This window comes from Lutjanus erythropterus, chromosome 13 (genome assembly GCF_056507025.1).
Source record: "Lutjanus erythropterus isolate fLutEry1 chromosome 13, fLutEry1.hap2, whole genome shotgun sequence".
NCBI lineage: Eukaryota > Metazoa > Chordata > Actinopteri > Lutjaniformes > Lutjanidae > Lutjanus > Lutjanus erythropterus.
This window is the reverse complement of record NC_139329.1, coordinates 13,085,330-13,110,061: the sequence shown is the minus strand read 5'-3', so window position 1 is coordinate 13,110,061 and position 24,732 is coordinate 13,085,330. Positions and strand designations below refer to the sequence as shown.

General features: G+C 42.3%; 1 protein-coding gene across 1 annotated transcript; it reads right to left on the bottom strand.

Moving 5' to 3' along the window:
• Positions 1-654: 654 nt before the first annotated feature.
• On the bottom strand, positions 655-23,086 carry tshz3a (teashirt zinc finger homeobox 3a). The gene is made up of 2 exons (XM_084734209.1): positions 22,378-23,086; positions 655-4,918 (listed from the first exon to the last, which is right to left on the bottom strand). The coding sequence occupies exons 1-2, from the start codon at positions 22,415-22,417 to the stop codon at positions 1,599-1,601; spliced, it is 3,360 nt and encodes a 1,119-aa protein (XP_084590335.1). The 5' UTR covers positions 22,418-23,086; the 3' UTR covers positions 655-1,598.
• Between the last annotated feature and the right edge of the window lie 1,646 nt (positions 23,087-24,732).

The following is a 24,732-nucleotide window of genomic DNA, read 5'->3' as shown; positions in this document are numbered from 1 at the left end:
GTACATGTAGACACTGCCGACAGCAGGAATACTCATATTTCTTCACCAATATTAGGGTTGTAAGAAAATCAAAACACTTGAGTATCACAATATTATATTTTGCAATACTGTACTAATTCTCAAAAATGCTGTGTTGTGATATTGTGATACAAAGATTCATGGCAGTGGTTCATTTGTGTTGTATTTGAGCCCCCGACTGCCAAATAGCAGTGTTATTATCTGTCTTCACTGTTCTGACTGCATGAAAAAGTAAACTTTTAAAACTGACATTTTATGCATATGGTGAATGTTCTTTATGCTCCAAAAATTAGATGAAGAAAATAGCAATATATCACTTTGTTTTGAGTATTGCAATATATTGTGATATACTGAAGTGTAACTGTATCCCTGTATTGTGATCCCTGTATCATACTGGCAGATTCTTGCCAATGCACAGCCCCAGTCACTTTAGCAAGCACTGAGGAATCTAGTTCCTCAATTGACCACATTTGCCGTCAACACTGATTGGACATCTAAATGAAAAGTGCAGATTTTTTCCTTTACAAAATGGTTTTGAAATACCACTTGCTGAATTATTGCTTTTTAAATGAGACATTCATAATGCACCTTGATGAACAAATTTCTCTGATTGGGAAATATGAAAGAAAACAAATGTTTTATGCAGCAGTTAATTCAATTTAATCATAGAAGCACAAGGCATTAACATATTTGTATTGGTGTTTTTTTTATCAAATAACATTTATAAAACTATTGTGCAAAACAATGTCCTTTTAATCTTCTTCAAAGGCTCTGCACCAGTGGATAGTCATAGTCCTCTTAAATTAGGAAATATAACAAGTATGCATAATTTAAACAGCAAGTTGTAAGCTTATACACTATATATACATTTTTACACAGACCTGGATTTTAAGTGCCCCTTAATCAATGATAAAGAACAAGGCAGCTTTTACAATCAGCAAGAAAAATCAATAGGCTGTACAGAGAAAACTATAAAAACAAGCAATGAACTTTTGCTGTTTGGCAGATTCTTTTAAGGAGCTTTCCCAGGCATTTGGCTGTTTTAAGGTGTTAAAAAAATGACCGGTTTGAAAGGGCATTTTAAAATCTGGACAGGACAGGACAGGACTGTACAAATGTAACAGTAAAACTTTTTGAACATGCAGTCTACCAGCAAATCAAAAACCAAACTCACAAAAATACAAAATAAATACAATAAAGTTAATACATTTTTCAAGTCAAGTTATTAGCTGACCTTCTAGTCAAGAAATTCACCATGAACATGAAATAATCCATCCTCTGTTGTCTCACATTACCAAAGGTGTACACAGAGCGAGGGAGACAACAAAGCTGACAACAAATCGGGCTGAATATCTTTGACCTACAGTATAGTTCAATGTGAAATAAATGTCTTTTGAAATACAGAGAAATCAGAAATGTTTATAGGCCGAATAGATTGTAAACACCTTGTGCTGACATTTTTAACAGTAGTTCATGCCATCTTTGTGCATTACCACACTTTCAAATGTTCTCTTGTTTTTATTTTTATGTTAACAGCCATTCTACATGTGTTTTCCAGTATGACTACTGCTGAGAGCAATTTAGTGTTTCTCTAGTTCGCACACATATAGCAGATGGTCCTCCGGAGACTTCCCATGGCTCTTGCTGAGGTGAAGCTTGATGGCGTGCTTAGTGGCAAATTTACGGACACAGAGCTGGCAGCGGTACACTGCCCCATTACTACTGCAGTCATCTTGTGATTGTGGAGAAAGGAAGGACTCCAGGGGCACTAGTTTCTCAGTGAGAGTGTGGGAGTCCCTGACAGTCTGTTTGGGGGACAGCTTGGCCAGGTCCCTGATTCTGAACCCTAGGTGGGCTTCCAGGTGGCATACATACGCTGCTGGGGTTCGGATCTGCGAGGCACAATCACTACAAAAGAATATGGGCTGACCGGAGTCCAGGTTCTTGAGGAACTTGGTTCTGCCAGTTCTCCTCAGCTGGTACTTGACATTAGCCAGCCAGTGGCTGATGGTGGTCATGGAGAGGCCTGTGAAACGGGACACGTGCATTCTTTCCTGCGGGCTGAGGTCGTTGATGATGTACTTCCCTTCCGATGTCTGCCTCAGGCTCGAGGCAAACTGGGCCTGCAGGAGGAGGAGGTGCTGGGGGTTCCAGTTAGAGTGACGACCTTTGCGTTTGTGGCCATGCAGGGACGCGTCATCTTCATCGTGAGCAGAGCCCACAAGCTCGGCTTTATCTGTGACCCGGGACCGTGAGGGAGGCTTTGGGACATGGTGGGACTGTGTCAGGTTCCTCAACATGTCTGAAATATCTGACAATGCGTTTTCATGGAGAGGGCTGCTGGATGTGTAGGGGGAGACCACTGTTAGTTTTGCAGGAGTAACAAGAGTGGAAGGGGAGATGGAAGAGGCTGTGGACGAAGGGGTTAGAGGGGCTGAGCCAACAGAGCCTCCTCTATCACTTTTCCCTTTTGTGAGGTCCATAGGTTGGTCATCACTGGGCTGGCAAAAACTATTATCAACTACACTTTCTGGCTTTTTGGTCTGTGAGGGAGGGGTGGCCACAGCAGCCCTCTCTGCCATGCTCTGGCTAAGCCTGGAGAGCAGGCTCAGGGGATCTTGGTTTGGCAAGGCAGGCTTGGCTGCTTTCCCCAAATGAATGTTCATTACTGACTGAAGAGCACTTAGAGGGTTGACAAAGGGCTGCTCTGGAGGAGTATGGCCAGTGATAATGGCAGTACTGCATCTCAGTGTCGAGGCGAGTGGGGATTTGACTGCTGTCTCTCTCTTGGGTTCTGTTGCTGGGGATGCTCTGTCGCTATGGCTTCCCCTGTCGCTATTGGCTGGGGTGGCTGCCCTCCATTCCCGAGGTGAGTCAGCCTCTTCTCCCTTATGTGATTCTCCAGCCTCACTACTACAGGGAGAGAGATGGTTCTCCATCTTTGGAGACAACTGCTTCACCCTTTGCTCTACTTTTGCTACTTTCTCAGTCACTTTTTTCACTAAGTCCTCCATTGCTTGGAAGTTGTTGCTTGGAAAGGGGGAGGACTGACTAAGTGGTGGGGAAATTAGGGGCTGGTTCTTGGCGAGTGAGGACAGAGTGCCATCTCCTCCGTTGAACAAGAACTTCATTGGAGAATTCTTGTCTATGCTGCCCTGTTGGAGCTTGAGGGCACTGGGGAACTGGTAGGCTGCGTGGATGCTAGGGTAGCCCCCCCAGCTTGGATTCCCACTCTGCGCCTTGTTGATGGCTGATGTCACAGTGTTTTCCAGTGATTTGAGAATATCAAACCCCCCTTTAGGGCTCTCCTTCAGGTCCTCCTCGGTTAGATAGTTATACTTTGAGATGTCATATTTTTCCTCCTTCTCGCCATCCTCCTCCTTCCCAACTGAAGCTGCAACTTGCTTCTCATTTCCAGCAGCCTCTTGCTTAGTGCACTCCTCTTCAACTTCTTCCTTTTTGATCTCTTTGAGAGGAGGGGAGGTTGCGGGAGGAGTCGTGGTAGTTTGAAGAGGCGGTGGAGAGAAGGTGGAGGGCGCGAGTGGGACAGACTGGACCCTCTGTTCAGTAGGTGTGGTAACCCTCACAGGATTGGGCGAGGTGGCCTCAGGAAGTGTTTTGATTCTCTTTCCCACAGAGCTGGTCACCCTCAGAAAGTGTCCTGTCACCATCATGTGGGTTCTGAGCTCTTGTAGTGTATTATGGGAACTACCACACTCCATACACTTAAGGATCTGGAATTTATTGGATTCAAACTGCCAAGCATAGCTAGCACCGTTCTGGTGCCCGTAGCGGTTATTGGGGGTAGTGTAGGGGCTGGAGGAAGATTTCTGTGAGGGTTCACTCAGGTCTGACTGTGGATGCTTAGCTTTGGGGGTTCCTTCTCTAGAACGCGGTGAGGCAGTGAGGTCCAACCCCACCAGTCCCCTTTTCTTAGAAGACATGATTTTGGCTGCCACAGGGGCCATGGGCTCCTTCAGAGGCACTTTCTGGTAGTGTTTGGTCTTGATCATGTGGACACTGAGGTCCTGGAGGGATTCAAAGGAGTGACCACAATACATGCACTTCAAAACCTTCTGAGCATCCTCCTTCCCCTCCATCTCCAACAGGGACCGCTTACGTGGTTTAGACCAGCGTTTTCCGCCACTGCCCGCCCTGTCTTGGTTGTCATCGCGGTAGTGGCCTGTATCATTCATGTGAACGGTCAGCTCCACCAGGGTGTCATAAGCAGCACTACAGCCCTTACAGCGGAATTTACTGGCCCCAGTGAAGATTGACCCAAACAGCTTTGGGTTTTGCCTGTGGAGTTGGACTGTACTAAAGAGGCTGGGCTCAGACTGAGCAGGGTGACGGCTCTGGGGAGGGTGCTGCTGTAGTGTCTTTGCCACTGCAGACTGGTGCCAGTCATAGCTACCGCTGCTGCAGCTACTACTGCTACTAGTGCTGTTGCTGCGAGCTGGCTTCTCTGTAGAAGCCGAGGACTGTGCCTGTGGCGGTGTGGAATTAAAGTTCAGTGGTGACCACAAGGGGCTGCTCAGGAAGCTGGAGTAGATCGCCTTCATTTGTTCTAAGGTGTCCATGCCTATGGGAGGTGTTTTAGTGCCACCATTCAGAGATGCTGTGACCAAGTTGCCCTCGGCTTTTCTGGAGGGGCTCTCAAAGTCGGAGAGGCGGTCACTAGTCTCACTCACATGTGACTCACTGTCCATCTCTTGTCCAGAGAGCTCTGCAGCCCCAGCTGATTCCTGGTCACATGCTTGCTCCTTGGCAGGCCCTTCACTTTGCTCCACAAACTCATCTTTCATGGGAAGGTCATCCTGAGGGGCTGAGGGCAGGTCGTCTGCTTCCGCCTCCTCATCCTCCACCACAGTGTGCTCTGTCAGCTCCTCGGGAGAATAGGCTGCAAGGAGAATGGAGACAAAGAGAGAAAGAAAGAGATGAGTTAAATTGCAGGGAGTGAACACGCTATGTTAGAATAACTGGAGAAAAAGTTTCCCTGCTATGTGTGCCCGAGGACTCCCAGGGATAAATGAGCCATCTGTGTGGGAGCCTTTAAAGCTGAGCTGAGAAATTACAGTCATCCCATTTCACCTCATCAACCGTTGAGGTGTTATTTTCCTCTAGGCGAGCCTGTATTTATATACTACCCCAGCCACACGGAACTTATGCCTCCCCTCTTTTCACTCCTTCTATTGGAGGAAAACAAAAAAGAAATATCTTGGCAAAAACATAATGCACCATTTTATTTATCTCAGGGCGCAACAGCTTGAAATGAAAACTAAATCTGAAATTAATGAAGCCCAATCTCACTGTGGCATTCTCCTCTGGGGTAATAAATGAGTTGGATCAACCTCCATCTGTCAGTTAATATGTCTGACGCCTCTTCATCTGCCTCTTCTCTGATTACACACACATACAGGCACACACACACACACACACACACACACACACACACACACACACACACACACACACACACACACACACAAGCACACAGACAAAGAGCATATCTTCAAGAATTTCAAGAAAAGGATGTCAGGATTTTGTTAAGGAAATTTTGACATGCTGAATAGACATCCAACAGTGTCATCTGGACTGAAGTGAGTTCATTAGTTTCTTAATGTGTAGAAGACAGTCAATACACTGGGTTAAAGCTGCATTCTTAAAAGCAAATCTCAGCAGTCTAAACAGGTGTTAAATGCCATGCAAATGTAATACAACGACAATTTACTCATCAGAAAAAAATGAACAGAATAAAGAGAAGAAGAAAATGAGACTGCAGGAGGGGAGGGATGAAGAGGACGAGGTGAGAGTGAAGAGCGTCAACATGATGGCAATGTATAAGCGATCTGTCACTTTGCATGTTGGCACCCACTGCTTACATGGACAGATAATTCTGTGTGTGTGTGTACATGCATTTGTGTGTTTGTGAACTGCCCCCACCACACACACACACACACACACACACACACACACACACACACACACACACACACACACACACTCCTCTGTCATGTGGTGATGAGCCTACCCAATCACCCACCCAACGCCAACTCACCCACCACTCACCCCCTTCTTCCGCAGTGTCACCCTACCCCCCCTCCCTCATTTCCTGTCCACCTCACTCACAAAACCGCTCAACTTATGGAAAAACAAATAATCTCTGAAAATAGCGGATGGCATGTGGACAGGTCTGAGGCCGTTTGGACAATATCGTAAACTCAGACAAATGCCACAGAGAGAAGCTATAGGTATAGTTACACACAAACAGTCGAGCTTCTGCATGCGGACACAAGCAGGCACACACATATACACATAGACACACACACACAAACACACACTGTGACTAAATCCTTCATTCCCCCCACCGCCCCACGCACACACGTCCAGTCTAAACAAAAATGTCATAGCTGAAATAACTCTCATTTCCAGTGCTAACAGCCAATCTCTAGGCAGCCATGCGGCTGGCGCTGGTCTGATTTGGGCCCTGGGGGCACAGTCAGCAGGCAGCCCCACTGAGAGGCCAGCCTAATGGAGACCTGGCAGGTGCGGCCCACTCTCCGTCCTCCCGGAGATTTGGTTTGTCACCGGGTATCCATTACCTGCCATTCTCCGCTGATAGGCCCCGACAGCCCTGATCAAAAGATGTCGTCGGGCCCCAGTCCGCTTGGCAGTCAGTGGCATGTCGTTTGTAAAAAGGGCCAAGCAGGGTGTAAATAAAATGACATGATCACTTCCCCAGCCCCTCATGTTCTGGACACAATTATGATAATGTGGACGTGGAGGGGAGGGAGGGGAGGGGTCTGGGAGGATGGAGAAGGGGGCGAGGAGGTAAATCGCTCACGCTCGGGCAAACACGCAAAGGAGATATCTCACCGCTACCGGCGCTTGAGCCACTGCCCACCCACACCCTCTTTTTTTCCTTTTTTCGCTTTACTTTCTCTTCCGCTTCTCCTCTGGAAGGTATTCGTGTCAGATTCTCATTTGAAAGAGGAAATCCAGCCAGGATGAGGCGGTTAATGTGTTTGTGTCCTGACTAGCTGGTCACAGATGTCAGCTTGCATCAGGCGAGCCTGGCACGCTGCTTGACCAAGTTGTCAGGTCACCTTTCTCTTCCTCATCAAGAAAATATTCCACATATTTCTTCAAACTGTCAAGCTATTTCATCAAACCATCGCTATATCCAATTTCACGTCATGTTATCACATTTCGTAAGCCTTCCCAGGCCTCTCTCTGTGCGTTAACTTGGCAGTAAATGTTTTACATTTCATACTAATAGAGCTGCAGCCCTATAGGTTATTGTTCATTTGTCATTACGCCTGGATTGCACAGAGAGGGGGGAAATAAGTCCAAAAGGACCAGCTATAAAACCTACAGAGTCTAGCCGTGCTCCCAGGCAATTTAAAATGCAAAACAAAAACCATTATGTCTGAGCACTATCTGTTAATTTAATCCCCAATGACTGATAATCCATCACACAGGGCGACAACCACATCCAATTATTCTCCCTGGCTTGACTGACAACAGAGGTGATTTATCAAGCTAATAAAAGGTGATGGGAGTATAGAGGCTCCCTTAGAATAAAAAAAGAGAAGAGCATTATTATGAATACAACAGTACTCTTGGATGCAGTCTTAACTAATATCTGAGCATATGGTGTAGGGCCAATGTATGAGTTTTCCTAGTGTGTGTATAAGTGAGAGGAGTGTGTGTGTTCTTGTAATGATAAAGTGAGCTGATGCCATGTGGGGGAAAGACAAGAATCATTAGGTTCCATGAATGATTTCGTTCAGGGAGGGGGGCTGGATAAGAGACAGTAGGAGGTGCACTTTCACACAATCAACATCTCAGTCACGGCTCGCGCAGAAATAGCAATAACACGTTAACACAAACACACAAGCTGCAGAAAATGTAAGTGCAGAAACGCACATTTCACCTTAGCATACGCAACCCCCACATAATTATAAATAAAGCGAGTCAGTCAGTTATGACACCAGCTCAACCCCCCGCCTCTCATTCTCACACACACAAACACACTCGCACATGCACGTAGATGCAAGCGATGAGGAAAGACAGTGACATCTTGGCATGCAGGAGGCATTCCTGTGGAGTATCATTTTCATAAACATAAGGGCTGCAGACGAGGAGGGAGAGATCATCTGATAGAAATACTGCAGTGCTGCTCTGACGATCAGGAACAACAGACAGGGCAGGGACAGGGGGTGATTAAGCAGGAAGGTGCTGTGGCTGCCTCTAAAGCAGAGCCTCTTCTCTCTGTCTCCTTCCCTCTGTCCCATGGGTTGTTTCTCCTCAAGTGCTGCTGAAAGCACTGTCTGTTTTTGAAGCTGCATTTTTAAATAGGCCTTGTATGCAAGAGTGATAAAATGAAGACCTAAAAAAAAAAAAAATCAATCATGTGCTTCTCAAGTAGAAATCTTTGCACTCCTTTCTTGCTTTGCAGGATAATCACAGCTTGAATCAGCAAATGCATTTGTACACCTTTTAGCAAATGAGTACTGTCTCTCTTCTCAAAACTACCCCTTGATGACCAAAGTGTATATTCCTGGGCTGTTCTGGCCTCCACAGCTGGGAAAACAGTCTGGGAGCCAGATCACACCCAACAGCAGCGGGATAAACAGGATGTGTCATTAAAAACTCTACCTGTGTCTGACCCTCATACTCAAATGACTGCTTGGTCTCTGAAAAAAGGGACAACCTTGCCACAGGCGTTGTAATATAAAAAAGGTGAGTCTTTTGTGTGGTGAGTGATATATTACATCTGTGCTTTTTTAACGCTTGGCGGATGTCTGTAGATTGTTTCTTTTTCTGAATTTACTGCACGAACATAAAGTCAAATTAAAGACGACCGGTTTAAAACCACATGGTGCAACTATTGTGTGAAATAATTTCTAAAAAAGCTCACAAACCAATGTAATGTATGATGTAAATACAATGTGTGCATTTTTGTATTTTACACAGATATAAGTGCGGAATGTTAATGCTTATTTAACATCCTGCAAAGTTTTTTAAGAAAGCAAAACAGAAACAAAAATATAATTCAATTGTAATGTTTATATGGGTTTCACAGCTTGATTACATCTTTATTTATAACTTAATCACTGACTGTATGCATGGAGAACTGTACCGTGCACAAAGACTCAACTGGGATCCAGGGAGGGGAGAGGAAATTGTCTATGTGGGTGGTCCCTTATAGCTTACTGTAAAGATTACAAAACATTTTTATGGCATTGTTTTAAAGACAACAAAAACAATCAAGCAACAGGAACAAAGAAAACAGAAATTGCAGTCTATTGTTTAGGGCCTGGCCAATTCTGGATTTTGGGGGGCAATGCCAATAATAATATTAGAGAGTAGAAAAAAAAAAATCCAAAATCTATACAGTGGTATTATTGCAGTGGTCCCTCAAATGTGCTTATCTGCTTATCAAACACTTGTGACAATGATAATTGACAAAGGAAATTGAGGCAGGATATTTAACAGTTTACCAAAAAAATAAAAAAAATAAAAAATCTCAAAATAATACACAGCATTATGTTCTGTCAAAAAAAGGTTTTTCACTGAAATAAACATTCAGGATTTTAGAATCAACTAATTTTTACTCATTAAGTTTTATTTTTTGAAGTTAATTAAACTTCAAATTTCTAGCATTTATTTTCAGAACTTATAAACACAAGTTCTTCTAACTTGGAGTCTTTTAACTCAAAATGATGACTTGTATGGACGTACTTTACAGAGTTCAATCAACTCATGAAATAAAGTTTCTAAAGAGACATGATCAGTATTGTAGCAGACTTCCCAGCATGCATTGTGTGAAAGTTGAAATTCTCCCGAGACCTTTCTTCTTTATAGTTTGAAGAAAACATTTATGATGAAAACTTGCTGCATGTTGTTATCTAATCTTTAGCTTAGTGAATGTGTTTTCTCAAGTACAACTAAATTAATATCTAGTTTATTTGACTGGAAGGTTTGTTTATTTTGGATCATTACAAAATTACCTGCAATTGTCTTTTTAAATTCAGTCAACTTAACATTTTAAGGCAGCCTGGAAACTAACTATTTTAAGTTAAAACAAATAGTTTATTTTTACAGTGTTCACAGTGGCGCATCAGACGACATATATGCTGATGCTAATATAGATCAATATAACTGAAACACTCCAATATCAGCTAATAATATTGGACAACTGGCATATCTGTTAGGTTTAACAAATTCTACAATGATCTGTGATCATGTAATTTTGTCCTATAGGAATCAAGCTGCATTTCTTGTATAAAAGATAACATATAAATCAAGTAATAATAATTATAATTTTCCAGATACAGAACATAGGAAAGGAGGTTAAATGTAGCTGCCAAGACCTTTGATCAAATGTTGGTTGAGATATTTGAAGTCGGTTGGATATTGGGCTCAGTGAGGAGAGAGTTAAACTGTATCACAACACAACGGGTGCTTCTTGACATGTGTACAGTATTTCAACTGGACCTTGACGCCCTTAAACCAACACGGCCCCTCAGCAGGGGGGCTCTTACTGACAGGAAACAGCTCCAGAACACTACGGGACAGGAAGTCACCTCAGTCTCAATCACACAACCACAAACCGCCGACTTCCACTCACTCTCTCAAGTTTCCCAGCAGCCTAAAAACTCTTTAAATAGATTAGAATAATTCAGTCCAAAACAGCCCCATTCTGTCAAAATAGCAGCAGATCAGTAACATACCTAAAATGCCTCTCTGTTGTACACATTTGTCAAAGTAACACACTCAATCAAACTTAGTTCTCTCCCTCGTTTCCCTTTGATCCTTACAGGCTGGCCGAAAGTCCCACGAGAAAATATGTAACAGGTGATCTGTGGCCATTTGAAAAATTAACCAGGCCTGACATAATTCTCCTGATGTGACCAGAGAAGACTATCTTGTGCTTTCTAGGTTTTAAACACATAACCCTGCTCCTGCATTGTGCTTACACAGGCTATCATGTTACCAGGGATCATGGATGTCTTTGTCAGTTTTTATTTGTGTGTGTTCTCTACCCCCTGATGGCATTGTGAATACATTGTGTCCGCCGATTGTAGTGCAGGATGTGTGATATGGGAGATGGGAAAAACAGAGAGATCATTCTGGCCCCAGGCAAAGCTTAGGGCTGAACCTTGTCAATGCACATCGTAAGAGGACGGAGAGAGGGAGAGAACGAAAGAAAAAGAGACAGACACTGAATAGATTCAACCCTCGGCTGACCGTTGTGTCATGACTGGACCTCAAAGCTGCCAGCTGCACATACAGACCTTCAAGACCTGAAAATTCATCTCGTTTATCTGTCATGAGACGAGCCACAAACGGATAAAGGCCTCCTGTTACTAACTGTAACACAGACGAGAAAGAGCTGGACGGACTCGTAGCACCGGCCCCCAGCTTGAAACCCGATGCAGTCACAATACAAGATAAACAAAATGGAAACAAAACAGAAATCCAACACAAACAGCTTCCACAGGTGCAGAAGCAAGGGCAGCAATAAGGATTGTGATGGTGTGGGAAGGTGGTTCTCCAGTCCGACGTGCGCACTGTGTTTCATCTGATGACATGTAGTCAGGCAAACTTCCTCTGCCTCCTTCTTCCCATCACGTTTTCTCTAGGCCTGACTCCTGCAGTTCTCAAACAAAGCTACATGAAGCAGAAATGATGTTTGCTTCCCCATTCCTTCACCTGTTTAGGCCTCATGTAAAAATGTTGTTTAAATGTCACCAGGCTGTGTGATTGAAGCTCGACAGTAAGGAACATAAAGCTGAGACCAGAGTTGTCATGATAATACAATTTTAAACTTTGACCAGTATCAACAAAAGATACTCAATACCTCTTTTGATACCACGGCAAGAAGAAAAACACTAAAACAGGATTTTTATTTTTTTTTTAATTAACAACCTGCGCAGAGTTCTGGTACAGGAAAAGTCAGTAAGAACGGTCTGGTTTTGATATGCTGTGAGCTAGCGCTGCACAAGTTATTGAAATATTATTGACATCACTATATGACCAAGTACAATATCTCAATTGCAAAAACAGTGATTTTTTGATCACAAAAAAATATGTAACAAAACAGCATTATAATAAAGTACTGTAATGCTGCAGAGATGCCCTGGCCAACAAATCTTGCAGACCTACTGTAACACAGATTTCAGGCACAACAATTAAGATTGAAGTAAACTGAGGTCTTGAATAAGCACTTTCAGTTCATTTTCATTCAATTTGTTTTTACAGCTTTTGTACTTTCAGATCTATTAAATTTTAGTACTGTATTTTTTTTTAAAACACATTGTACTGGAAAAGTATCAGTACTTCAATACTTTTGACAACCTTAGCTGAGACTAAACTATGGATACTCTAAAACTAGGTCCAACACTAGATTTACTATGGGTCAGATTTATTTTTACATTTTGGCTCTTTATTCCACATGCCTGCCCTCTATAGCATTTTACTCTTCAGATTTTTTTCATAGCAACATGATGCAAATATTATTCAAAACACTGCTTTACACCACACTACTCTAGGGCTGTCATGATATCAGATTTTCTTGACATGATTATCATGGCCAAAAGAAATTGTGATAACAATATTGCCATAATAACTATAGAAAATTTGAATAAAATAAATAACTAACTTTGTTTGTTGCATTTTGCCTCCTTTCTGGCAGATAAATTACACTCAGAATATGAGTGTAGGGAGGTGGAGAGTTAGTCTGTAACTATACTAATGTGTACAAAAAGTGTTATTACACTTAATGGACAGTGAAACATTTTGTGTGTGGCAAGACAAAGAAATGGAAATGATTAAAGAGCATGCAGTATACTGAAGAGGTACAGGACATGATATTGTTATATGTCTATCATTAACATGATATTTATGTCTGTATAAATATCACAGTTATACCGGTATCAAACCCTTTATTTTGATCCGATAATCTAACCTCAACTATTTGAAAGAGTGACATAATGTTCTTCAACTGAATTGCCAAACTGCATGTGCTCAAACTGTATTAAAAAAGTTCACAATGATCAGTTTACTTAATGAAAGGTACATATTTCTTTTCATCTGTAACTGACTGTTTTCATAAAATGGATTAAACTTAATCTTTTTACCTGTCTAACTCGTTCATGTTTTCTTTGTCCCATGAACATCTTTGTAAAATTGTCTTTGTTAAAATCCTGCCTGTGGCAAGGCAGGGTGCACAGGTGTCTGACTGTCTGATGTTGTTTCAGTCAAGAACACATGAAGTAAAATGTCATCATGACAAACAGAAATGATGGCTAAAATTATGATGGTAGGAGCTACAACAACTACTATTTCTGATGATAATCTACCTGATGTGACTTGGTAATAAGTCATGTTCACAGACAAGATAATGTAAATGTAATGTAAAATTTTATTCACGTTACATTTAGCCTGTGATCAAATTTTCTCTTTTATTAACAATCACCATTGCAAAGAACTCAACATAAAAACAAAATGTGTGTGAAGGATATGTTCAATCGCGTTTGGTTACTTCCTTCCTCACTCTCTGATGTATCCAACACATCCAATGGTTTCTCAAAAGTAATAGCAACTTGTGACTAGTAGGAAATGCACCAATATCTTGAATAAATTACAGATTTCTGTAGTTTTTTACATAGTTGGAATCATTTGCAATAATGGAAGTACAACACTCAACAAAATAGATAACATGTAACTGGTGTTTTAGGCAGGTCAGTATTGATGTGTTACATATTATAGCTTTAAGGCTGGGGTTAAATGTGTTATTTGTCTCAGTACTACAAATCCGGGCAGCTCTAAAACTTAGGCCTACTGTGAATCTAAAGTAAAGTGCTGACACGACATCAGGAGCTCAAACTGGGGCTACAGATGAGAACAATGGACATGTTCAGGTTTAAAACTGGGATTAAGTTTGTGGCTTGTAGCTAGGACTAAATATGGGACTGTGTTTAAAGTTAAATCTCTGGGTAGTGGTGGCGGGGGGGGGGGTGAGGGGGAATAAAGTCGAGGCTTGGGAGTAGGACGACCAAACCCCTCTCACAACGCACAGCTGCTGCCATGATCGCCTAGCAACGAGGAGGTGATGGACGCAGGCTGAAGATGGATGGCCACCATAAATCACAGTGGTGAGTAGGAGGAGGTAGGAGACAGAGAGAGGGAACAAGGAGAGGACAAAACACAAAACAACAGTTTTTTTTTTCCTTCACTATTCTGTAGCAGCCGCAGCAGAGCTGGCCTTGCCTTGACCTCTCACTGTACTCTTTTATTCATGATTGTTACCGAACGATGCTGGGCTGGGGACTCTTCTGGGCAAAGCCGAATGGAAACTTGTAGGTAATCATTACAGTCAGTTAGATTGGATCCAATGGATCATTTTATAATGTATAATTGCAATAAAGTCCATTGAGGCGTCTACGTGCCCTTCAGTGTCTAGAGTTTTTTCACTTCTCCACTAACTTTTTAAAGATGATAATAATGATAGACTATACCTTTCATAAAGCAACCCTCCAGGCAAGGCAATCTGGGTAGTGTAGTTGCGGGATAAACATCCCTGGGCTATCTGATTATGGCCTACTGCTGCGGCGCTGGTGTCTAGTAACACTCAGAGAGAGCGCTCAGCCATCCATCACACAGTGAGTGTCTGTCTAAGGCTTTCCACCCTGCTTCTTCTCGTCCTGGCTCTCCAGTTACAGCCATACACGGCCGGCCTAAATAATATTCTTCATGATAAATGGCACTATAAGCCTGGTATCCATCATTAATCTGATTTTTAAAGAAGCATCCATCTTGGAGAGAGCCTGTTAGGGCCACGGGAGAGCAGAGCAACTCGGGTTCATTTAAAGGCCAGGCTGCTGCATGAGTGATACCTGTCAGCCCTGCTCATCAGGGAGCAGCACACACACACAGACTCATAAGGCATTAAACATTGACGCCATATGGCCGCACGTGTGCACACACACACACCTCTACAGTGCTCCTTCTCGTGTTTGTCATGCATATCTTACGGATGTTCCCGGTGACTAATTTCCCTGTCAACCGAATAGAAATTTTAATTTAAACTAGTCGACTAGTCTAAAAGTAAGAAAATACAGAAATATAGCAAAATTTATGAATTGCTAATGTTAAATATTGTCTGAAATATTATATTGCATGTATTGAGAGCCATTTGAAGAGGTTAATAACATTCTTCAATCACCAAATTGTATTATAAATGTTAAAATGTGTGGCACTTGGCACACATCGTATAACCGCAGCTAACATTAGCTGCCACAGAGTGTGGCTAATGGTAGCAGTGCCAGCAGCAGCTCTCCTCGCAGGTTAATACCAATTTTCTAAAATCAATTTCAACAAAAGAAAATCACATTAAACACCATGGTACAATTACTCACTTTAAAGCAAGAAGCTGTTCAAAGGCCTGTGAGCACTTGGAGAAACTGTTTTTACTCCGAGTGCTTAACTCAACCTGGATAACTGGACTAAAAAGGAAGACGCTGATGGAATATCTGTACAGTACTGGACTATAAAAAAAACTTTAAAAACTCCTTAGGTATCAAAATTTGCTACGGAATGACAAGGCATTTTTCGATACTCGATAGTACTGAAGCAACTCGACCTGTGCACTAAAAGTATTGAAGTTTAATACCAGCCTGAGATACAGCTCTGTCAGGTGGCAATCTAGTGGCGAGTAGCTGCGTAACATGAGGGAAAAAGTAAACTGGCATTGCACATTAATAAAATATTTTTTCTAATGCTGTCTAGTGGGGGTTACAACATTTAATCGACTACTTGCACACATCCCTGACATATATTGTGAGTACATAACACCAGTACTTGTCAGACTTGTATGCTCACATTGTATATTTTCCTCCCCTTCATTCAGACATCTAGAGACGTGTCATGGAAGAACATACTGTCACTCATCAAAACACAACTCAGTGTAACTCAATCCTCCCTGTCATGTCGAAAAAATCTGCCCTCCCAAATGCTTCTCCTCAAGGGTTTCAGGAAAACTCACTCTTCCCTGGAAAAACTCTGACACACAAACGACGGTGTCTCCATTCCTCTGACTCTGCACCTCATTCTCCATTCCTCTCCTTCTCTTTGTTTCTCTCAGTCCTGCTCTCCGTCTTGTTTTCCCCTGTTTCACTCTCTCTTTCTCTTCCTCTCTGCCCCCTATCCACCTCCCTCCTCTCTGTGTGTCTGGTAAAGCCTGTTTGATAAATGACACACGTCACCGTGTCAGAAGCGAAGGGTGGGTCAGTGATAAATGACTCTGCTGAAAAGGAAATCGGCTCTCTGGCATGGCCGGGCTATTCTCCTCCTGGATTGGGTTTCAGGACCCCTGAAGACCGGAGCAGCTCAGTTTCCCCGAAAAGAGAACACATCCAACCACCAGGCTCTGACGCTCTCGCTACCTCTGGGAGGGGTGGGAGACAGTGAGTTAGAGAGAGGGTGGGTGGGTGGGAGGTGGGGTTGGTGGGATCCAGCCTGTCCCAATTGTCGCCACAGTGCAGCTGCATCTATCACAACAGCGGTGGGACTATTTTTACAAAGCCTCCGACTCAGTGCCCAGACAGCAGTCCCGGCTGAAAACCTCGGCTGAAAGCGCACTGAAAGCTGAAAGGGAAACGCTTTTCTATTTGTGACACTACTACAGCACTTACACTCCTCTTTCTCTCCCGGAGCCCAGCCCTATGGCTTGACATCTGCCAAGTGTGTGTTAAAAAGGAGAGAAGGCCCATTTCACCGCCCCCACTCTTCTTCTCCTCATCGTCCCCTCCTCCTCCTCCTCTTCCTCCCCCTCTGCCCTCTTTCTCTCTCTTCTCTTACACTCTCACTCACTCGCTGGCAGGGTGGCACTGTTATCATTACACAGGCAGGATTTATGGAGTCAGGGCCTATGGCAAAAACAAAAAGGCATCTGTCAATACCTGTGGGAAACACTCTGTCTGTCAGCCTTCCACCGGTGCTCACAGCCTCATTAGGTATGCACTTATCAGACGCATAGATCACAGACGTGACTCAACCCTCACCGGAATCCAGCCACAGGACTTTCATTAGCAACGGGCCCTGCAAGGCCAAAACATTTGCCGCGCGCTCACACCTGCAAACAACGCCGGCGGAGGCGTGTTGTTGTTAAAGCTCGCAAAACACTGTCAGTCCGTATGTCGGTCGAACAATTAAGTCCCGACTCGCGCTCCCCCGCTGCTTCCGTAAGGGCATGCTTTTCACACATAAACAACAGGAAGGCAGACAGATATAAAAACAGCTTACTTCATTTCACTTGCTGTGTTTACAACCCAGTCACACAACATGTGCGCATGTGTCTGCAATGTGTGCTCATATCTTTACAAGAAGGAGCGCGGCATGTTTGTGTACTACAGGGTTCAATGTTAATGTGTTTTAAGTGGGTCAGAAATCTACTTGCCTCAAGTCAATTTTTACTTGCCCCTGTACATACTGACTTGTTTATTTGCAGCTATCAAATAACAACAAAGAAGAAATTTAATTGTCATGTTTAATCTTGGGCTTCAGTGTCTCATAAAATATCAGAAAAAAGTAAAAAAAAATGCCAATCCCAGTCTTTAAATGTCTAGTTTTGTCAGTCCATTAACAAGATATTCAGCTTAATATGAAAGTTAACAGAGAGATCTCCATATTTGAGAGACTTAAAACAGCATTATCTACCATTGTTGCATGAAAAATGACTTTATTAATAAATTGTTAATCAAAATAGTTTCACTCTTTTTTTTACCACTTGCCTGGTTACTATAGATTTACTAGCCCAACCCAACTTCTTGTTAAGCTCTTTCCTATGTGTTGTGTTTCTAAGGATTATGCTGAAGAGGTGTGCAGAGTAGAGACAAGTCAGTTATATTAACCAACATTATCACCAAAGCTGCAACAATTAATTAATTAATCCATTATTGATCAATGATCTGAAATGATCACAGTTATCAGTATTGTCGTGGTTTTCTTAAAATGTGCTGAAAATGTCCAGAAAGTACTGAGACACACAAATATTTTAAAAACCTTTCAATGATTCTAAATGGCATCATGTTCTTTTGCGATGTCAGTGTTTTTAATGATGCAAAACAATCCCACATTGCTGCTGCGTTTGCGTGTGGGAGACTCTTGCTAACTTTGGTTGATGTTGGACAGTATTTCCTGTGAATTTTTCAAACCACAGTAATCAAACATGGTTCTGATGACGATTACAATTTGAAATGGTAAAACTGCTCATCGTCAATTTCTCAGCGGTTTATCATAAAAACAGGAATCATTTGGTGCAAAGAGAGAAAAGGAGAAGAGAGGAAGGAACTGAGCGACGTTGAAGGCAGTTCAGGGAATTATGGCTGGACCCCAGCAGGTGGTCTACAGTTACAATTCCTTTCATCACTATCTCAAGCCAAACCACACACACACACACACACACACACACACACTCAAACCCAACAAATCAGAAAGTGCCTGCTCACTGATTTGAGTGCACACACACACACACACACACACTCGCAGACAGACATGAGTGATGGCTGCCAGTCTGGCAGCTGTAATCCTGACCCTGCAGAAAGAAGAGACTGTTGCCGTGGAGCCCGGTCCAAATCAGACTAACCACACCACCCACCCCTCTCCTTCTGTGTTGGACTTATGCATACACACTCATACACACATGACCAGAGCACAGGTTATGACAGCGAGCTGTGCACTGACACATGTAACTCTGTGGATACTGTAAACACACCGACACCACTCTGCAGACATACTGTACAGGTTCCACATTCCATTCCGTTGCCCACACGCTGTAAAGCCGATGTCGACTTCCTGCTAAGTCAGTGGAGTATTTCAACTTTCTGAGGCCATTTCAACAGCTTCAGGCCACGGGCTTGCGGCAGAGCTAATGGCCAGCCACAGAGGAAGGAGGCCTGTGTTTCCAGCACAGCTGGGGGAGTCTCTTTCTCATGTTTGCTCGGCTGTTTACGTGGCCAGCTGCCCTCGGTTGTTAAGAGCACTCAGACCTGACCCAGGTAGGCAGGCCCATTTGTCACCTGCAGCGGAAAATTGAGTTACAGCACAACCAAAGGCGAGCGGCTCTGTGTAATATCAAGTTGATTACATCAAAGTGGTGGCAAACCTCATTGGGCTGGGCACCCCGAGCTTGTCATCTCCAATCACAGGGCCTGTCAGGACTCCATCAGCCTCACGGCTAATTGGACCAACGCTAATGAAGCAGGCAAAACAAGTTTTCTACTGTGGAGAGAGAAACCCTCTCAGACAGAGGAAGGAAAGAAGGAGAGGGAGAAGCTGAGAGACAATGAGAGAGCAAAGCGCCGTGTGTGTGTGTGTGTGTGTGTGTGTGTGTGTGTGTGTGTGTGTGTGTGTCAGAGTGTGTGTGTATGTGGAGCAGGAGGTGGGGAGGGAGGGGTGGTGGGGGGGATTTTTCATGCAAGTCTCAAGGTTGCAGTGGGCTGACTCTCCCCCTAAGTCCCTAATCAAGGCCCATCATCTGTCATCCTTTTCTTTGCTCTCTCTATCACCATGCTCTGTGCTGCAATCAATTCATCATCACCCTTTGTGTGCCACTGAACAGTTGACAACTTTATAACTTGCAGCTGCACGGGCTGACTGACAGGGGTGGAAGGGGAGCATGAAAAAATGAAGAAATGAATAGATGAATGAATGAACAAAGACGCGTGGTTTCAGGGAGAAAAAGTTGTTTTCTAAAAACACAAAACGATCTATATTACAGCCTTTATTCCACTTTCGTCAACAGAGAAACAGCAGTGGAGCAGGGAGGAGAGAGCAGAGAGGAGGAGAGGAGGAGATGAGAAAAAAAAAAAAAACATCCTTCTCAGTGATCTGAAATCAGAAAGCTTTCAGTCATTCTTTATGTGCTCCCCGCGGCCACTCTGAGCCAGTGAGCATGTACATTAGGCTGGGGCATTTTGATGAAATAAAAGCCCAGGCCAGCTTATGGCTAAACAGAATGGGAGCACTCACTCAGCCTGTCTCTGATTGACCATTAAAGCCATTGATGAATGGGCCTGTCAGGGGAGAGACAATTAAATCAAACATGAAACAAAGCCGTTGTGACGGCCCGGTCTGACAGAGCAAACCCATTCCTCCCCTCCATTACATAGCACACGGCTCCTTTTACAACCTCTAACCCACTCCTCCCGCCTCCTCTACCCACTGTGTGTGAGTGTGTGTGTGTGTTCAAAGTGAACAAGTGAGCATGTGCGCATGGGAGTGTGATGTTCTCTGCTGGAAGTGAGTGTGTGTGTGATGTCTCACAGTGAAACCACTTTGTCCCCCCTTCTTTCACTTTTTCGTGAGTCAGTTGACCATCGGAGACAGAAGGAGAGACGGGGAGCAGGGGCGGATCTAGAGGGGTGGCATGGGGTGCCCTGAAAGACACCTGACCATCGGAACAGCCACCTCAGTTTTAGACAATCAAAATAAAAAATACTTATGTACAAAGCAGGGCTGCAACGAACAAGTCTTTTCATTGTCAATTAATCTTATGATTATTTTCTCGATCAATTGTTTTTGTGTCTATAAAATGTCAGAAAATGCTCAAAGCACAAGATGACGTCTTCAAATGTCTTGTTTTGCTCAAAAACCAAAGATGAATGAGTAAAGAAACCAGAAAACATTCATATTTAAGAAGTTGGAATCAATTTTCAATTTAAAAAATCAAACAGATAAATAATCAATTCATAATTGATTAATTGTTGCAGCTCCGATGAAAAGCAGTGGCTGGTCAGAAATTTACAAGAGCAGATGATACAAGAGATGATGTTCTCCTTACTCCCAGGTTTTGATTTCACCAAGCTCCGCTAACCGTCCCTGCAGTGAGCAGCAAGATATAATTTAATGATCTGTTCTGCACATTTTAGGTTAAAGTGATGGGCTTTTGTTCAATGAAAAAGGAAAAAAAAATAGTCTTAAGGTTGACATATTTCAATGCTTTACTCGTGTGCCACAATAATGTTTGTGAGTTAAAATATCTGCAGAAACACTGCAGAAGTGAAAAATGAGCGATAAGGTTGACCAGCTATTTATAACTGTCAATTGTCTGTCAATGTAAAGCTCAGCCTGTTATCCTGAAAACAAAAGCTCACTGCTCTGAAAATGCACAGACTGGAGTTTGAGTTCAGTGACTGCCTGCCAAACTCCTGTAAGGTATTGCTCAATATTTCAGTTATAAACATCTACTCCTTCTAAAAGATTAATTGAGATTTCCTACAACTCATAAAAGACACTCAGTCATTCTGCAAACATTTGGCATTAATTTGAATTTGAATTAATGTGAAATGGGCCAACAAAAACACAAGTTACGGACCAGAAGAGAAATTTCAATGGAGAAGACGCTGTCTGTAGTGTTGTTGTCAGAAGTGGGTATGTCACCTTAGCGTGTTTTCTTCATCTCTGATGACATATCATGATTATTTTATGATTTATTACAGATTTCTCATTGAAATCGTCATATATTGCCACCCCTGAAAGTCTTCATGCCACCCTGTTTCTTTCTCTAGATCCGCCCCTGAGTGGGAGTGGGAGTGTGTGTACGTGTGTGTGTGTGTGTGTGTGTGTGTGTGTGTGTGAGTGAGGGTAAAAAGTACACAGGCCCTTTCAAAGTGGTTTAAACGTGACGTCAGGGGCCCGCAGCACATGGTGGGAAGTGATTTTCTGATGCAAATCGGGAAGGATCAGATCAAAGCCGCATGACAGCCAATCAATCAACCGTCAAATCAGACATGGCAACTGTCGATTATGGCTCCTTCCAGCCCACGAAACCCCATTGTCTGCCCTCAAATTGTTTATCTTATCCCAAGAAAAGAAGAAAAAGCTCAGAGGTAGGGCTTTTTCCCCTCCAAAGAAGTTATGCGCTCGGATCAAATGCGCACAAAGCCCTTATGTCCCCCTTATGGCACGCCTCGGGCACTCACCAGCAAGAAAACACTGCTTGTTTCCAGCCTTTTTTACTCTTACAGATCAGATATAGGTGGCTGATCTGATCGGTGAACTATCGGGGATTCACGGTGGGAACAATAGGAAGCGAAAGTTTACAGCGGGACTACAGTAGCTGCACAGCGTGGAGAGGAAACCGCAGATTGTTGTATACAAACTGTACATCTGCTTTGAAAAGGTTACAGTTTCTATGAGGTTGGCCAAGAGTGACAAAGCGAGGAAAAAAAAAAAAACACAAAGTGGAAACGGAAATGCGGTGACTGTAAAGTGAGCTTTACAAAACAAAGGTAACATCCGCAGCTTTATCTCATTTTTACGCACATTATTACAGTTGGATACACGTACCTGCTGCGCGCTTGGGCGCTTCTTGTTTCCTCCGTGGCATTTTTATTCGCGAGGATTTCCGTGAAACTCTTCTTCTTGTTTTATTTCATGTACCCCCTCGCCGTATCCGGGAAGATCCACCTCTACTCAAAAGAGATTCACGCCTTCGTGTAGTAGACTGCACAACATCGGGGAGTCCGATGGAAAGGAAAACTAAAAATCATCGTTACGGCACAGCAGCCAGCGGGAAAAGTCAGCGGAAGAATAAATAAATGACGCCGGAGTGAGGAGGATTGAAATGTTTTGTGGTGTGATCGCGTTGAGAATGTCAGCGGTGATAGCCAGCGTCCACCTCGGCTGCCGAGTCTGGCAACAGGCAAAGTTGAGGGATAAGAGAGATGATCGCGTCACTCACAGCAGGAGAATGGGCAAACCCACCGCTCCGTTAACTCTTTACTTCTCAGAGAGGGGCGGACACCACGCAGGAGTGTCCTCCCACCTCTGCTGTTCTCATGAATCACAGCTCAGGAGATATTATCTGAGCACAACAACACGCACGGAGGGATGATAATAATTACAAGCCACAAAACCACAAACAAGCTGAATAAGATCCCAATAATGTCACCAGATATCATCGTCACTGAACCCTCATCACATTTTAGCTTCTATCTGTCACTAGGGTTGGGTAGTAACGGATTACATGTAATTGTGATTACCAGAGTTGGATCACATTACTTTGACGTAATCATTTACAGAAAATAAATTACACGTTTTTTTTAATTAATTTATTTATTTTTTTGCAATTACTGACATCTATTGGATTTCAAAAGTGTAACTTAATCTGAATACTTTTGGATTACTTCAAAATCAAACACTGAAAATATTGCACTGGATACTAAAAATTGGACACAACCACCTCACAAATATTCTCTTTTTTTCTATTAAAACCTTTAAAAATATTTCTGACTCAAATAGAAAGCGTTTTTGCACAAGGCTCCGTTTTGTAGAGCTGTTATCTAAAGAAACCCATGTTATGAGTTAATCATTGGTTAGACGTATCATTAGAAAAAGTTTCATCATTTTAAAGTTGCCATATTTTAAAGACATAGTCAGAAATGTAATCAAGTAATCACTGACAGTGTAACTATAATCTAATGGTACATTTTTCACATGTAAGATTGGCTAGTTAGTTACTTATTTTTGTAATCTGATTACATAATCCTAATTACATGTCATCATTTACTACTTGACCCTGGGGATTACATACCAGATTACAAAAAATGTAATATAATCATCCCAGATTACATTTGAAAAACATGCAATTATAATGTAGCTACACTGTCAATGATTACTTGATTACATTTTTGATTATGTCTTTAAAATATGGAAATCTTAAAATTATGAAACTTTTTTCATGATCTGTTAACTCATAACATACAGGGGTTCTAAGATAATTGCCACACATAAAAGTACCCTGTGCAAAAATACATTTTATCTGCACTGAAAATATTTTGAGATGATATAAAAAAAAGAAGAAAAAAATCTGGATTTTTTGTGTTTGCTTTAAGTTTTTCAGTGTAAGGTGAAATATTTTCAGAGTTTGAGCTTGAAGTAATACAAAAGTAATCTAAAAGTAGTCAGATTAGATTAAATTTTTTGTAATTTGATGGATTACTTTACTAACTACAAAAAAGTCATATAAATTGTATTCTGTAATTGATTACATGTCAAAGTAATCTGACCCAGCTCTGTCTGTCACAGTGATATTGCTACACATATGCCTGACTGATTGATGCTGTATTTATTTCTAATTATTATCATTGGCCTCTTAAAGCTGTTTTAAGTGATTATAATTGTAATTCTGGTGGCAAAACAAATTTGCTACAGGCTTTGTCTTAGTATTCAAAACAGCCACTAATGAGATTTTATTAAATCTTACAGATTGTCAAAACTGTTTTTCATGTTCATGATAATTAGATTTGACTTTATTTTGTGCCAGCAAACAACCTAAAATAGCAACACAGGACAATTTTCATTAGAGATGTCTATATAGTATGGTATTACAAATGTAGAGAAAGCAGTTAATATTTGATTATTTTCATTTACAACTTTATTGTCATTGCACATAGCGACGCAGTTTAACATCTACACAGACAAAGTGTGCAAACAGTATAAATATGCATTTATTTTATACATATTTAAAAACAGCAAATGAAGCGGTGGAAAAGAACTACATTTACTCAAGTACTGTACTTAAGTCCAATGAGATGTATTTCCATTGTATGTTACATTACTTCTACTCCTCTACTTTTTGGAAGTCAATATTGAATTTTTTACTCTACTACATTTATCTGATAACTTTACCAGCCACAAAAC